We start from the raw sequence: 17,566 nt of genomic DNA on the forward strand, positions 1-17,566 counted from the left end.
AATTGTATGGTGATTTTCTGCTTCTTCTGTAAAATAATTGCTATGCAAATTGATATGATGTTTTGTTGATCAAATTTGAGCTATGTGTATAAGTTTGATTTAGTTATTTATGATGTATTTGTACAAGATTGATCTTAAATATGTGATGAATTTGTATAAGTGTTTAAGGTTTTAATTAACCAATAACACTATAAATAAAAGAATGCACATTAAAATATACAAATTTACCTCTGTGTATCTGTGGTGTCGTCACTGCACCCCTGAGGCCCGAGAGGCGGGAGGAAGGGGAGGAGTAGAAGGACGGGAAAAGCGGCCAGTTCAAGGCTGGCACTTGTTGAATAAAGAAGTGTTGCACCCCAGCTCTGTGTCTACTCATCTTTGCATGCATGAAGGGTGATTGACACTCCAGCGTGAGGTGGTCCACTTGGAAGACACTACAGTATCAAACAGTAATAATAGTAGTTCCTTTTTCTGGAGCTACGTACACTACTGGTCCAAATATATGCATTGAGCTGTGTGGATGAAAGCAGGGGCATAAGGCCCTATGAGCATGTTTCCTATTTTTTGTTGGGGGTACTTTTACTCCCTATTTTAATTTTTGGGGAGTATTTCCCTATTTTATGGTAGTGCAAGTGGCAAATACACCCCTTATCTGTAGGGCTAGCCGTGAATATGACTGTTAATATGAGATGGGAAGTCACAATGAATTTCGAAAAGCCTCAATGATTAATCAATATTTGCCAACATGCCCAATGTCATTCTGGGGATGTTTGTCTGAACCTGTTTTTTTTCTTTGCATTCTGGGATTTGAAGACATGATTTACAATGGGAAAATAAAACCGAAAAGGCCCAGAATGCAAAGAAAAACAGGTCTGAGTGATCATATTATTTATGACAAAGGGAATGTTAGCATGTATATGAACGTTTAAAAGTGACTGAAACCATACCAAAGGCTATTTACTCGTAAAGAGTTTGCCTGCTTTGATCACCCTGACATTTCTGGCCTTCTTGTTATGGTGACCAATTGACTATGCAAGTGGAAAGTTCCAATACCGGGATTTGATTTAACAAATTATATCTAGCAGTTGCAGACTTAATTAACATCAATTTAACAAGCTGAACTTCAGCACCTCATATCAGTTATTTGTAAAAATGAAAGCTCAGGTCTAGAAAAATGTTGTGCAGAAACGTGAAGCCCTCTCGTTACCCTACTTCCCATAAAAAGGAACTGGTTTTGAATATTCCATTAGCATGATAATTCGGGAAGTGGAGTCACACATCTGATTAGAACCTGAAAAAGTCCCTCTTATGACCTCTTGAACTCGGTGAAAAGGCATTTTAACGTTTGTGTCCCTGCAGTATCCTCGGGAGATTTGTAATGACTGTTTATCAAGGTTAGGTGTAAAATGAATAGTAGATTTTTGCAATACTCTGAAAAGACGTGAAATCAACAGCATATCACTTTCAATGGCAAAGCCATAACTAAAAATATGTATTTCCAACAGATATGAAGATGAAATAAACAAGCGAACTGCAGCAGAAAATGAGTTTGTGGTGCTCAAGAAGGTGAGTTGCATAACCAATAGCGTTTGAGAGTAATCAAATGGTAAAGTGATTGTATTAGAAAAGCTTTCTGTCTGCTACAATCAAATAAAAAAAAATGAAGTAGCTTTCACAACTTAAAAATCTCCACATGGCTTTCACATTGAAATAAGATTCCACAAACGTTAAAAGATGTGATTAGCAAAATTCCACTTAAGATGAGCACTTTGAATATCTTAATTTCTTTGAATTCTGTGAAGGAATAGCTTTTCTCTTTGTGGCTCACTCTTGATCTTCCTGGATGTCAGACTGAGCCTAGGGCTTCAAGCTTTAAATCAATATTTCACAGCAATTGCTACTCTCTTCCTGTACCCAGGGTCGCAGGACACAGACACATTGTTCTGGTAACTCATTCCTCTTTTTAAATGCAGCCGTTTTCTATATTTCCTCTCTAAGGGCATCTAAAATGGCAATGCCAGTCCTATGTGGGCTCCTCTGTATTAAAACCTGAATGCTCTGCACAAAATATTGGGGAGGTTTCTCAGGGTGCGGGATGGCCTCTATTGTCAAACAGTCGACATCAGTAAGAACATATTCAGACTCCTCAAGTGGGGCAAGCCTAGAATTCCTGTCCTACTTATATTTTCTGTTTTGTAGGATGTGGATGTGTCCTTTGCAAATAAGGTACAACTGGAAGCAAAGGTGGATGCTCTCATTGATGAGATCAAATTCCTGCGAGCACTCTATGAGGAGGTAACTCATTTTGACCTTCTGCCAAGAATAACCTAAACTGTTTTATGATAATAGCATACGAAATTTGGGGAATCCGAACAAAGTTACGTTTTGCTTTGATGCAGCAAAAGTCATTAAATATTCAGATGTGCCTCCAATATTCTTATTGTAAATTCAGTTTCTTCTTAGTAAATGTGAAAGTGTTTTTTAGCATTTGAGACATAATAGCCATCTCTGAAAAAAATGTTACGTATCTGTAATCCTAGTTCTAAATTCAGGATATCTTCATTGTATTCCATAACCTATGAGTGGGACCTCAAAGTGTGAAATCTCAAACACTTAACAATAGAGAGAAAACTCTCTTATTTAAAAATCATTAAATAGCCAAATACATTTTGACTGTTGGGTTTACTGTTATTTTTTTTGGCCAATTTTCCCTCCAAAAAGCATAGCAGTAATTTTTAAAACAAGGGAACAGAGAACTATGCATGAAAATCATTCAAAGGAGATACTGACACTTTAAGATAGAAGAAGGTTGCTGGCTTTCAGAATGTATTGCACTTTTAACTTGAGTCAAGTATATTTGGTGAAGTAGAGTGTTAGTTCAACTTCAAAATTCTGTCATGAATTCGACTTCTGGTTACAGAGGGGAGGCAGGCAAGTTTTTTGTGAATTCAATTGCAATACCAATGACAGAGAACTATGATTACAGATAAGTAACTTTTTTTCTTCACTATGGGATCTTCACTGCATAGAAAAAAGCACATCCTCAATTAAGGGAGAGGAGATATTTGGGCAAAGAGAAAAACGAGGCAGAGAAATGCAATAATTGCTACAAGAGAAAAACAAAAAGAAAACCTTTCCCAACACTCTCTAGCCAAATAACAGGACACTTGTCGAACGTAAGCATCTGCTTTTGTGTCGGAGCAACAGTGGGCCTCATAACAAGTTGGGTGGTATCCTGGTGGTAAATCTGCCCGGATACCGCCCAGCGCAAATAGCATTGCCGCACCTCAGCCTGCCGATATTAGCAATGGATGCCGAGTTGCGGTAAGGCAGTAAGTCCCCCTTTATTTTAAGAGTCCGTAGGACTCTATGGGGCATGTTGGGTGCTATTACCACTGGCGCTAATAGCGCCACAAATGGGCGGAAAGTGGCAAGATTTACCTACAACTTAAAGCTGAAGATAAATCTGAAACTTTCTGCCCAAACTCGGGATTGGGTGCAGTGGTAATGCAGCTGGGTAAAAGCGTTACGGCTGCATTTTTACCGCTCCGTCCGACCCGTGATGAGGCCCAGTGTCTGGCGAAGATGTGCTGAGACTCCTAGTTACCTTCCCTACACATCTCTGCTTTTGCAATATTTCTAGACAGAGTTTCTCAGAAGTCTATAAATAACCACGATACCTGTAGGGGAATGAGTTAAGTCTTATAAGTTTTCTGATAACATCATTGGATATATGCACCTATACATCAGGCATTGATTATTTAGCAGCTGGAAACCCATTGCAAATTGACCCATAAGTTGCAAACAGTTGTTGGGAAATTCTAATGGCTTTAGCGTTGTCCAACTAATAACGAAGGACTCTCTCTTCACAATCAATGTGTTTAAGGACTTCTCCACAGAAGATGACAGGTTCAGGGAAAAAGAAGACAATGAGAGGTTTTCATTTATATGAAAATCCTAGACATCATAGGTAGAAGGGATGCTTACGTGTATTTGCTTTCTAATGCGGACTGTCCTGGGGACTCATTCGTTTAGAGGTGGGGACTGGAGGTTTACATTATTCGGCGGGGCAAGGGCGCGGTGTTTGGCGCCGTCCCCGGAGGGACTCTTCTTGCTTCCTGGTTTGGCCACGCCCCCCCTGGTATTTCAGCGCCTTCCTCACCCCGCAGCGGTGAAGCCCGCGGCGGGGCAAGGGCGCGGTGTTTGGCGCCGTCCCCGGAGGGACTCTTCTTGCTTCCTGGTTTGGCCACGCCCCCCCTGGTATTTCAGCGCCTTCCTCACCCCGCAGCGGTGAAGCCCGCGGCGGGGCAAGGGCGCGGTGTTTGGCGCCGTCCCCGGAGGGACTCTTCTTGCTTCCTGGTTTGGCCACGCCCCCCCTGGTATTTCAGCGCCTTCCTCACCCCGCAGCGGTGAAGCCCGCGGCGGGGCAAGGGCGCGGTGTTTGGCGCCGTCCCCGGAGGGACTCTTCTTGCTTCCTGGTTTGGCCACGCCCCCCCTGGTATTTCAGCGCCTTCCTCACCCCGCAGCGGTGAAGCCCGCGGCGGGGCAAGGGCGCGGTGTTTGGCGCCGTCCCCGGAGGGACTCTTCTTGCTTCCTGGTTTGGCCACGCCCCCCCTGGTATTTCAGCGCCTTCCTCACCCCGCAGCGGTGAAGCCCGCGGCGGGGCAAGGGCGCAGTGTTTGGCGCCGTCCCCGGAGGGACTCTTCTTGCTTCCTGGTTTGGCCACGCCCCCCCTGGTATTTCAGCGCCTTCCTCACCCCGCAGCGGTGAAGCCCGCGGCGGGGCAAGGGCGCGGTGTTTGGCGCCGTCCCCGGAGGGACTCTTCTTGCTTCCTGGTTTGGCCACGCCCCCCCTGGTATTTCAGCGCCTTCCTCACCCCGCAGCGGTGAAGCCCGCGGCGGGGCAAGGGCGCGGTGTTTGGCGCCGTCCCCGGAGGGACTCTTCTTGCTTCCTGGTTTGGCCACGCCCCCCCTGGTATTTCAGCGCCTTCCTCACCCCGCAGCGGTGAAGCTGGTGTTGAAGCAGGAAGACTCGCGGACTGGTATTGGACACTGAATTTGGAGGTGAGCAACGGGAGGTAGACGGTGGCAGAGGTGTGAGGTGTGTGGTGGGCCCCCCTAAAGACGTCTGGAAACAGAAGCCTCACAGGATCTAACCATGGAGCAGCCGTCTTCTGACCCTTTATCCCTGTTCCCCTCGCCACTCTTCTGTCCACCAGTCCCTTGCCCTGTCCCCCTCCTGCAGAAATCCCAGCGCAAGACTCTGGTGCTAAGGAGACAGCGCCCTCAGGGGGTGCCCCTTCTACCCACCACCACCATAGCCACTACTACTACTACAGGCATTACTATGGGGCCACATGCCGGTCTGTTTGCCACTAAGTCCACTGCCACCCAGTCTCCGTCTTGGCCCGTCACATCAGCAGGGACACATTACCTGCCCCCAATACCGGCCCAGCAGCACCTGGGGAGCCAAGGTACTCGGCATAACCTTCAGGATGGTCGGTCCAACCTCTCTCGGGTTGCCAGCATAGTTGCTGGCGGTAAATCGGAATCAAGTCCTTCCCTTATTCAAAGCTTGGTTCCGGCCCTGGCCACAACCCTCGATAATTTTATCCATGGTACCCCTTCAGCTATTGTGACTTCCGCACTGGTTGTGGGGGACAGTTTGTCACTAAGTGCCCAAAGTGCTCAAAGCACCTCCTTAAGCTCCCATGACAGCTCGTGGAGTGATGTACTCTCGTCTACCAGTTATGGGTCTAGCCCCTCCCCCCTCCGTTTGACCCCACCTCGGATGATCGAGGCCATTAACCAACTTTCTGATGTCAGCAACCCTGAGTGCTATTCGACCTCCAAACGATCTCCAGAGGAGGCGCCCCGTGATAGGGGGTGCGGGTGTGGGTGTAATAAAGTTCTGGCGGAGCTGGCCAGCATTAAGGCTCTGTTACAAACTTTGCTCGAGGGCCAATGGAAGGGAGGTGGAACTGTCCAGGTAGAGGAGCTCAAGGTCACCACTTCAGCTGTTGCAGGGCACAAGTTCTTATCCCTGGAAAATTCTCTGGAATGTACACCGGTACTGGTCCCCCTGATATTGCCTGCTGCCAAAGGGTCTGTTGTTCACCTGGCACAAGGGGAATCGCCCGTTAATAACTGCCGCTGCGACCCCCATGCCACCATCAGAGAGGATAGCAGGGTCCCTGATCCGAGCCCAATGTCTTTGTCATCGGTGGTGCCGGTCTCTTCCTCCATGGGCCCCGATTGCACTGAGTCGAAAGCCCTGGGTCCGCAGAAGTCTGGGTACCAGCACAAGCTACTGAAACAAGGAAAGTTCCAACGCCCTACAGTCTTCCTTCAGGGGGTGCCCAAACTGGCAGTAAATAAGACAGAGCCCAAGGATGCCCTACTCAATAAATGTCTATTTTGGATGAAAACCTCTGGAGGCTGCCCGTTTGTCCGTAGAGAAGCTCTGGCGGGGTGCCGTAGAATTCCCAGTTTGGGCAAGAATAACCTGGACTGCATCAAATTGACATTTTGGGATCGCAGCACAGCAAACAGGGTTCTGGGAAGCTGTGGGCGGGCGGGCCAATCATCCAAGAGTGGGATCTCAATCAGCATGCTCCCTTTTTTCAGCTCTTTTGTCCCACCCAGATCTGCGGTAGTAAATTCGGGGGTCCTCTCTAGTAACTGTCCCCTCACAGGGGCAAATTTGACAACCTTGGGCCCAAGGTGCCATGGGAATTGGTTGAAGCAAGGGGTTGGTGGGACCTGACTACCGGCCCAAAGAACTGTTTAGGGTCTCCCAGGAAGGGGATGGCTTGTTTGAATTGCCCTGATGTCTTTCTTATACTTTCTGTGGACTTTTTGTAATTTTGCACCAGAATTGTATTTTTGTTTTAGAATTGTCTTGCAGGATGTACTTTGATGGTCCTTTCGGGCCGAATAAAGTTGTTTGATGATGATGATTATTCCAACACCCTCCAGATTTGTGGTGTAGTTGTTTGTTTTATACCCTATAATCGGGAAAACACAGCCAACAGAGAAAAAAAAAACAGATGAGCAGCTAAAAGGTGTTTGTCCCTTAATGCAGCTGAGACCAGAGGCATCAGCAGCACATGCCACACAAATCAACTGTGATTTTGTGATGTCTGCACTGTACAGGGCCTGTAAAATCTTTTCATTTATAGTAATTACTGGACATACAGAAAGTATGGGTTACAAAAAACCTACACATTTCAAATTCAGTGTAGTTTTACTTGCCGAAAAATACCCCAGTCAACGATTGCTATGTTTTTACTCCCCTAAACATTCTTTTACTCCCAAACTTCTAAAAGTAAGGAGTACAATACTCTGGTCTTAAAATCCTGACTGGAGCCCTGCCTCCTTGTGCTAATGACTGCAGTTTTCTCTCTCTCTTTTGGACTGAAATCGCTTGTGTTATTGGGATTTCCGAGGTTGGTGAAAAGACTGCGATTGCTGGCCCAAATAACCCCCCCCCCCCCCCCGCACCCTCAGCTTGTGTTTTTAGAAGAGAGCAAAGAAGGTCTTTCAAATTCGGGTCCAGAATGTTCAATGTTAGCATGTTAGCATGATTATTTATGTCTTAATTCTGGCAATCTCCAAAAAGAGATTCAACTAAGAATTGTTCTCCAACGGTTTAATGCTGACTGTTCTTCGGCCCTTGAAATCTTACCCAAGAAGCCTAGTCATAGATAGGTTGTTGCAATAGCTTTTCGTGTGTAGGTCTGTCACATTTATGGAAACGTTAATCACTTGGCTGTGCTGCCTTCCTTCACAATTTCAGGAATGGTCTACTTTTAATCCTCTGGGAGGAATTCCACCACTCTCCCCACTAAGTCTCACTGGGCATGGTCATGACACCTCCTGTCACAGGCCGAGGGTTCAACAAAATAATTGAAACCAGATGTCATCTTCTAAAGGTCTATATTTTATAAAAGAAAAGTAAGGGATAGGCGATGGCTGTTGTAAAGAGGCAGAAAAGCAAGCAAATTAACCCCCCTTTCAAGACTGCAGTCCTTAGTCTGTGACTCTTCCCGTTAGGTGCTGGCTTGGCAGTGATCACAGAGTCACTCAGTCTCAGTGGTTTTAAGTTCTGGGTGCCTCTTCTTTGGGAGAGATGTCCTTCCTGTTAGGATGTCCTTTGACTCGTAATCTTCCTAGATACCTTGGCACCACCACTTCTTTGCCCTGTATCATTAGGACGGTAGTTGTCGGACAAGTTCCTGGCTAGTGTCCCTTGGGGCATCTGTCTAAATTAGGTATGCACCTTCTTGGGATAATGAAGACAGTGTTGACCAGCTCCAAGTGAACCCTCTTTCCCTACTCCCCTTTTCCCTTCCTTCCTCTCCTCCACTGTATTGTTTGCTTCTTTCCTTTCCTCTAGTCATCGCTCCACTTCCTCCTAGTCATCTCCTGCTTTCTCGCTCAATGTTCCTCAAAGATGTATTCTAACTCTCCTTTATCCACTTCCATTCTTCTCCTTTGCTCATCTCTCACTTCTTCCTCTCAACTCCACTTTGAACTTCTCCTTACCTCTTGTTGATTTTATCTTCTCTTCTCATCCTGTCAACTCATCGTTCACCTCCTACTTTCCACTGCTTCTAACTGCTTCTACCCTCCTCCTTTAAACGACTCTTGCACCTCCTCCTCTCCTCCACTCAACTCTGCATTTCATTTCTCCACCTCCTCAGCTTTTCTAGCTCCTTCTACTTAATCGGTCATCTCCATCTTCACTTCCCCCTTTCTCCCACTCTGACAAACTACACCTTCCTGCATCTGCACTATCTGTAAACGTCTCTTCCCTTTCACAGAGGACTGGGTGGTCTGTTGCATGTATAATGTTTTAGTTACTTTCACCTGGGCCTTTGGAAAAAGGAAGCTCCCCGATTGGCTGTCTGACACCTGATCTGCAGCTCTGTGAGCAGCATCTCTTTTGATTGAGGGTGCCAGCACTGGTGCATGGCCCGAGCCTTCAACAAGACTAGACACCATTTTGAAAATGTTTTTATTGGGTTTGCAGTCAGGCAAACCCAACTGAGACACACTCCAGTACGTGAGCGTTAAACATGCTGTAGACTAATAAAGTTACTCACTGTAGTGACAACCTTACTCCTAGTCCATAGTCCCCTTTCCTCCATACCGGAGCACTTTGTAAAAAGCATCACATTTTTCAAAAATGTGTCCTCCCTCTCTTTTTACACGGGGTAGCGCATGCGACCGTAACCCCGCCCTCCTTACCTCTGCCCAGCATATCACCCATCAGTCCTTTTCTATCGCCAGGTCTATGACCTTTAAGTAATAACAGAGCTAAACTTTTTAGAGGGGAGGGGCGTATGGAGGAAAGGAGACTATGGACTAGGAGTAAGGTAGTCACTACGGTGAGTAACTTTATTATACTCCTACGTCCCGTCCCCTTTCCTCCATACTTATGGGAGATTTCCAAGCACTCCTCACATGAATTATGGGTGGATGGAAACTCCTTACTGAAACAGGTTCCTAAGCACAGCTTGACCAAACTGAGCATCAGCCCTGGATCTCAGGTCCAAACAGTAATGTTTACAAAAAGCCGATGGGGAGGCCCACGTAGCTGCTTTCGCAATGGTCTTCCAGGGAACATATTTTTGGAAGGCAACGGTAGCCGCCTTGCCCCGCACAAGATGAGCATGAATTCCCTTTTGGGGCCCGAAGACCCTGAATGGTATATGCCTCAGAAATACAGGCCGCGATCCACCGGGAGATGGTCGCTTTCGAGATCGGCTTTCCTTGTGGATTTCCGAAGGTCACAAATAGCTGCGAAAAGTTCCTAAGCTCAGATGTTCTGTCCAGATAGAACTTAAGGGCTCTTCTAAAATCCAGGCAGTGCAGAACCCTTTCAGCCTCTGAGGCCGGGTCTGGGAATAATACAGGCAATTAAATTGACTGATTCAAATGAAAATCAGAGACCACCTTCGGAAGAAAGGCAGGCTTTGTTCACAGGACAATCTTATCCTTATGAAAAGTAAGGAATGGATGCTCTACCGACAAGGCCTGAAGCTCACCTTGCCTTGCCGAAGTCACAGCAATCAAAAAGGACACTTTCCACGAAAAGTACTTAAAATCGACAATAGCCATGGGCTCAAAAGGCTTATGACACAAGGCCGTAAAGCCCACATTCTGTAACGCTCACCTGATTCCCGCAGAGGCGCCGGTCTTGACTGGGCGAATACCGTATCTTCAAAGGTGATGTGTAACACACGGTTGGCTCTTTGGGCTGGACCTCTGTGCACTGTATGTCTGACTCGAAGAGTAAGATGTCTGCAGATAGAAAATATGGGATTAATGAACTGGGGTTATTGGGTGTCTCTCTCTTCTTCCCCTTCTCTTCTCCTGTAGAACCCCAAAGGTTAACGCTCTCACCTTAGGTAAGTGAACGCCGAGCTCTCCATCTGCCTCGGGGCAGGGTGCCGTAACCAGTTTCTTCACTGGATAAGGGTGCAGGCCTCTTGACCTCAGAGGACTGCTGTCCGTCGTTTACTGCACGAACGGTAAGTTCCGAGTATTTCAAATGTCTTTAAAAGTCTTTTGTAATGATGTCTCTTGTTTTGCAGGGTTCCGGCGATGGCGGATGACGGGCTGAAGTGAGTTGAGGATGGAACCCGTGTGAGGAAAAGAAGCGCCTGGAAGCACGTAAGTAAGCGCTTGTTGCCTGCTTCACGATGCGCACTAACTGTCCTTTTATCTTGCAGGTACAAGTTCGGGGCTGCTGAAGGGTGCCGGAATACCCACTGGGTTCGGCGTGGGAAGGAGTACTGGCACGTGAGTAATAAAGTTACCCAATGTCTTTAAACGCACCTTCTTTTGTCTTTCAGATGCGGGATGCAGCGCCGAAGGCCTCCGGAGCGTGCGAAGAGTTGGTAAGCTTTTGTCTTTCAGCTGCCGGAATGCAGTGCGAAGACCTCCGGAGCACGTGAAGAGTAGGTAAGCCTTTGTCTTTCAGATGCCGGAATGCAGCGCGAGGCGTTGGTGACAGCCGATGGACCAGGTAAGAGAAGCGCTGTCACTGAAGACCGTAATGCTAACCTGTTCTTTCTTGTCTTTATAGGTGTTGCTGAAGACTGGATTCAGGATGGTAAGCCTTTTTCCCTTAGGCCCATGATCAGATGCAGAAGACACGATGAGCGTTCTGCTGCAGAGGATGCAGAATAACGCAAAGCAAGATTCATCCATCGGGTGTGGTTTAAATAGCCTCCTGTAGTGCTTAGGTGTCTCCTTCTACAGCCTTGCCTAGGTAAGAAAAGAGTTCCTGCTTTCCAGAAGAGTTCCAGTGTTCTGAACCTAGGGAGTGGCTCCTGCCCCACCCAACAGGAAAAGTAGTCCCAAACAGAAGAGGATTAGAGGCTCAACTGGCAGGTAAGTAAGCAGCATGGTCTGCTGCAGGTAAGTCCACCCAAGCATTATGAGCCTGGCGCTTCCAGCGCTGGGACTGGGCATATTTATGAGCCTGGTGCCACTGGCGCCAGGACAGGGTCCAAAAGGTCCCAATTGGGACTGGTTGGCACTCGGAACCTGGGTTATGGGTCTGCTTCCAAGGGAGTTGGGTAAGTCCTGACCTTTTGGAAGCAGAGATCATGACAGCACCCCCCCTCAAGGCCCCTCCCAAACCGGGCTTCTCCGGGGGTTTGGGTTTGTCAGGAAATGTTCGATGGAATCTTTTGATTAGACGAGGAGCGTGGACATATTCTGCAGGTTCCCAGGATCTTTCTTGGGGGCCGTAGCCTTTCCAGTCAATTAGGTAAAATAGTTTAGATTTGGAGATCTTGGAGTCCAGGATGCTTTTGACTTCAAACTCGAGTTCTCCATCAACTAGGATAGGTTTTGGAGATTTAGTTAGTCGGGTTTGAGGTTGCACGGGTTTTAATAGAGAGACGTGGAAGACCGGATGTATCTTCATGTGAGGGGGCAAGTCCAACTTGACCGCTACTGGGTTTACTATGGTAGTGATGGAATAGGGACCAAGGTATCTTGGGTTGAATGTGCGTGGTCCTTTTAGAGGTAGATATTTGGTGGATAACCAGACTTGATCTCCTACTTGATATTGGGGGGCTTCCTTCCGATGTTGATCTGCTCCTTTCTTGTATTGTTCCTTAGCCCTTTGAAGGTGAGAAACGGCTTCCTTAAAGGCTTGGGTGATTGTAGAATGCAGGTAGTCTACTGCTGGTGTTCCAAGATCTTGGAGTGGATCCAACTCTGAGGTTCGAGTGTGACTGCCGTATAGAAGAAAAAACGGGGTTTTCCCAGTTCCCGAGTGGACAGAGTTATTGTAGGCATATTCGGCTATCCAAAGGATATCTTTCCAAGTTTTTTCAGTTTGTTGCAGCATGCAGCGTAAATACTGTTCCAGAGTTTGATTGGTCCTCTCGGTTTGTCCGTCGGTTTGAGGGTGGTGACTGGTCGATAGTCTCACATCAATTTGAGCCGACCGACAGCAACTTCGCCAAAAATGAGAAATGAATTGACTACCTCGATCCGAAATTAGAACTGAAGGAAAACCGTGCAGTCGGACGATGTTTTCGAGAAATTCTCGGGCCAGAGTTGTTGCTGTTGGCAAGCCTTTGAGTGGAATGAAATGCGCCATCTTGGAGAATAAGTCCACGATTACTAGGATCGTATTGTATCCGGAGCATGGAGGTAGATCGGTGATGAAGTCCATAGAAAGCGTATGCCAAGGGCGAGGTGGGATGTCAATAGGGCGTAAGAGGCCGGCTGGTTTTTCCTTTTGACTCTTGTTTTGGGCGCATACTCCACAGGACATTATAAAGTCTCTGATATCTTTTTTCCAAGACGGCCACCAGAAGTAGCGCTTGATCTTTTCTGAGGTTTTGGCCATACCGGGATGTCCTTCCATTAAGGAATCGTGATAACAAGAGATTACCCTTTTCTGTAAATCGGTGCTGGGCAGGTATAATCGTTCTTGGAAATACAATAAGTTGTCCTTCACTGCAAAGTCCTTTCCCTGCAGATGCCAATTCTGTATGTCTGCTGGAGTTACAAGTTGCCTGACTTTATCCTTAACTTCCTCTATGGATTGTGTGGCGATTACACCCAGAATTCTTTGTTCGGGAATGATAGGTACAGGTTTAGGGTTGATCAAGTGTTCTTCCACTCCCATCCGAGAAAGGGCATCGGCTTTACCGTTTTTTGTACCAGGTCGATAGGTAATTATGAAGTCAAACTCGGCAAAGAATAGTGCCCAACGGAGTTGTCTAGAGGATTGGGCTTTTGCGGTTTTCAAATATTGCAGGTTTCGGTGATCCGTAATCACAGTAACGGTGTGTCGGGCCCCCAGAAGATAATGCCGCCAAGCCTTAAAGGCAGACTTGATAGCCAGAAGTTCCTTATCAGTAATAGTGTAATTGATTTCAGGAGGCGAGAATTTGCGGGACCAAAATGCCACGGGATGCAACTGATTGGTTACTGGGTCCTTTTGTGATAGAACCGCCCCCATGGCTAGGCTCGAAGCATCAGTTTCAACGATGTAGGGAAGTTCGGGGCGAGGATGTTTTAAAATTGGTGCAGAGATAAATTTAGTCTTCAAATTCTGGAAAGCTTGCTCCGCCTCGGTAGACCATTCAAAACGTTTGTTTTTCTTTAACAAGGCAGTGATGGGCTGGACTATTCGAGAGAATTCGGGGATAAACCTGCGGTAAAAGTTAGCGAAGCCTAACATGCTTTGAACACCTTTTACGGAGGATGGTGATGGCCATTTGAGAATTGCATCGACCTTCTTTGAATCCATACGCACTCCGCTAGGTGATAATATGAATCCTTCAGTCACGTTGAAAACACATTTTTCCAACTTGGCGAAAAGTTTGTGTTGACGCAATCTCTCGAGGACCATTTTCACGTGTTTCCGATGTTCAGATTCCGATGAAGAATAAACGAGGATGTCGTCAATGTAAACAACAACACACACATCTATGAGCTCTCTGAGGACATCGTTCATAAAATATTGAAAAGCGGCCGGGGCATTGCAAAGTCCGAAGGGCATGACCTGATATTCAAATAGCCCATACTTGGTGCGGAAGGCCGTCTTCCATTCATCGCCCTCTTTTACTCGTACCAAGTAAGAGGCTCCTCTAAGATCCAGCTTTGTATATATGCATGCTTTTCTGACTTGGTCCAGGAGTTCAGGGATCAAAGGTAACGGATATCTATTCTTAACGGTGATCTGGTTCAGGGCACGATAATCTATACAAGTTCTAAGGTCCCCTTCTTTTTTTGGAACGAAGAACAAAGCTGAAGAAGCAGGGGACTTGGAAGGATGAATAAACCCATTCGCTAGGTATTGATCCAGGTATTGTCGGAGGTGAAGGTTCTCAGGCTCGGTGAGGGCATACATTCTACTACAAGGAGGAGTAGATCCAGGTATCAGGTCTATCTGGCAGTCATAAGACCTATGAGGAGGTAGAGAGTTAGCCTGATCCTTCCGGAAAACATCTTGGAATTCTAGGTATTCGGGAGGTAACTGGGGAGTCTCCGAAGAAATTGCTGCCAGTGCAACACCAGGTGGAGGGTGACAAGTAGAGACACATTCTGGAAACTGAACCATTCTTGCTCGCCAATCGATCTGAGGATTGTGTTTCTCTAACCAAGGTATTCCTAGAATAATCTGGAACTGAGGGGCCTTGATCACATCGAACACGATCTTCTCATGGTGTCCATCTTGACTTACTAGCGTCACTTCTTGAGTGGTATGCGTTACTGGTCCGGAGGCTATTTCCGTACCATCCACCGTAGTAATGACGTCCTTTACAGCCTTGGGACAAAGAGTTAGATTCATCCTCAAAACCATTTCATGATCCACATAATTGCCGATGGCACCGCTGTCGACGTAAGCTTCAATCGCATGTAATCGATCCGGATGATCAGGGTTAATGAGGACCATAGGTATCACGAAATGCGAGGTCACGGAACTGGTTTTAACGCTCGGCAAGAGGACCTCTATTCTTGTCGGGCGAGGTCATTTCCCTGCTCAGAGTTTGTGACCTTGGTAACTGCAGCTCCTACTGCCTTCTTGGCTGGTTTCACCGGACAGTCTCGAAGAAAGTGCCCCGAGTTTCCGCAATAGAGGCATAATTGCAGCTGTTTTCTCCTTTCCCGCTCCTTTTGTGTTAGTGGTCCTTTCAGGCCCCCTATTTGCATGGGTTCCCCGGAGTCTACTCCTTTGGAAGGAGTTGGTGGTTTGGAAAATACTCGAGCATCAAACTTGGAACGATCGGCCTTCCTGTTCTGCAGTCTGTGATCTATTTGAACGACTAAGTCTATATAGTCCAAACAGTCTTGCGGGGGATTCACTACTTGGGCTAACACATCTTTGAGCTCTCCACGTAGACCTCTATAAAACAGTGTAATCCTTTTGTCCTCAGGCCATTGAGTTTCCACTATCAGTCTGTTGAAAGACGCAATATAAGCCAAAAGGTCTTGATTACCCTGTCGCAACGAAAGAAGCTCATTGTCCAAGGCCTGCCCCTGTGAATGTCTTGCGAACAGTTTTTCCATACTGAGCTGAAAAGCTTGAAAATCATGGAGAACCGGATCATCTTGATTAACTAGAGGGATCGACCAGTCTGCCGCATTGCCACTAAGGTACGAAAGCACGAAAGCTACATTAGCTTGATCAGATGGAAAGGCTGCTGGCCGGCATAAAAAATGCAACCGGCACTGATTAATAAATACTGCAAACCTCTTTGGGTCACCAGAAAATCGTTCGGGCGGAGCCAGAGGTACATTCCCAGGTAGGTTGATTTGCACTGGATTCATAGAGGATGTTGAAGGAAGATTTGCCCCTGATGCGGGTAATGGGGTCTGTCCGGCTTGTGACTGTAGCAATTGTCTAGCGAGATCGTCTGTTCGCTCCTTGGAAATAATCAGTTCCCTTCTTAGAGCGTTCGTTTCCTGACGGGCTGCATGCACTTCTGCTCTTAGTTCCCCAAGTAACTGGGCTAGCTGGTCGGTATCTGAGGTTTCCATAGCGCCTGGGCGGGAGTTTTGCGGTAGGCTTTGCGTTCTGTAACGCTCACCTGATTCCCGCAGAGGCGCCGGTCTTGACTGGGCGAATACCGTATCTTCAAAGGTGATATGTAACACACGGTTGGCTCTTTGGGCTGGACCTCTGTGCACTGTATGTCTGACTCGAAGAGTAAGATGTCTGCAGATAGAAAATATGGGATTAATGAACTGGGGTTATTGGGTGTCTCTCTCTTCTTCCCCTTCTCTTCTCCTGTAGAACCCCAAAGGTTAACGCTCTCACCTTAGGTAAGTGAACGCCGAGCTCTCCATCTGCCTCGGGGCAGGGTGCCGTAACCAGTTTCTTCACTGGATAAGGGTGCAGGCCTCTTGACCTCAGAGGACTGCTGTCCGTCGTTTACTGCACGAACGGTAAGTTCCGAGTATTTCAAATGTCTTTAAAAGTCTTTTGTAATGATGTCTCTTGTTTTGCAGGGTTCCGGCGATGGCGGATGACGGGCGAAGTGAGTTGAGGATGGAACCCGTGTGAGGAAAAGAAGCGCCTGGAAGCACGTAAGTAAGCGCTTGTTGCCTGCTTCACGATGCGCACTAACTGTCCTTTTATCTTGCAGGTACAAGTTCGGGGCTGCTGAAGGGTGCCGGAATACCCACTGGGTTCGGCGTGGGAAGGAGTACTGGCACGTGAGTAATAAAGTTACCCAATGTCTTTAAACGCACCTTCTTTTGTCTTTCAGATGCGGGATGCAGCGCCGAAGGCCTCCGGAGCGTGCGAAGAGTTGGTAAGCTTTTGTCTTTCAGATGCCGGAATGCAGTGCGAAGACCTCCGGAGCACGTGAAGAGTAGGTAAGCCTTTGTCTTTCAGATGCCGGAATGCAGCGCGAGGCGTTGGTGACAGCCGATGGACCAGGTAAGAGAAGCGCTGTCACTGAAGACCGTAATGCTAACCTGTTCTTTCTTGTCTTTATAGGTGTTGCTGAAGACTGGATTCAGGATGGTAAGCCTTTTTCCCTTAGGCCCAGGATCAGATGCAGAAGACACGATGAGCGTTCTGCTGCAGAGGATGCAGAATAACGCAAAGCAAGATTCATCCATCGGGTGTGGTTTAAATAGCCTCCTGTAGTGCTTAGATGTCTCCTTCCACAGCCTCGCCTAGGTAAGAAAAGAGTTCCTGCTTTCCAGAAGAGTTCCAGTGTTCTGAACCTAGGGAGTGGCTCCTGCCCCACCCAACAGGAAAAGTAGTCCCAAACAGAAGAGGATTAGAGGCTCAACTGGCAGGTAAGTAAGCAGCATGGTCTGCTGCAGGTAAGTCCACCCAAGCATTATGAGCCCGGCGCTTCCAGCGCTGGGACTGGGCATATTTATGAGCCTGGTGCCACTGGCGCCAGGACAGGGTCCAAAAGGTCCCAATTGGGACTGGTTGGCACTCGGAACCTGGGTTATGGGTCTGCTTCCAAGGGAGTTGGGTAAGTCCTGACCTTGAGATCATGAGACATTCAAATCTCAGATGCATCAGGCCCGCAAAGTGTCTTTTAATGACTGGATTAGAT

At 47.2% G+C, this 17,566-nt stretch overlaps 1 protein-coding gene across 1 annotated transcript in view; it reads left to right on the top strand.

The window, feature by feature from the left end:
* The window catches only part of LOC138582388 (keratin, type II cytoskeletal cochleal-like), a 339,602-nt gene that overhangs the window by 114,974 nt on the left and 207,062 nt on the right, over window positions 1-17,566 (top strand). The window contains exons 3-4 of the mRNA XM_069653653.1: window positions 1,506-1,566; window positions 2,200-2,295. Of these exons, the coding sequence (XP_069509754.1) occupies window positions 1,506-1,566; window positions 2,200-2,295 (157 nt within the window). The remainder of the gene's footprint in view (window positions 1-1,505; window positions 1,567-2,199; window positions 2,296-17,566) is intronic.

This window comes from Ambystoma mexicanum, chromosome 3q (assembly GCF_040938575.1).
Source record: "Ambystoma mexicanum isolate Mex_15411 chromosome 3q, UKY_AmexF1_1, whole genome shotgun sequence".
Classification (NCBI taxonomy): Eukaryota; Metazoa; Chordata; class Amphibia; order Caudata; family Ambystomatidae; genus Ambystoma; species Ambystoma mexicanum.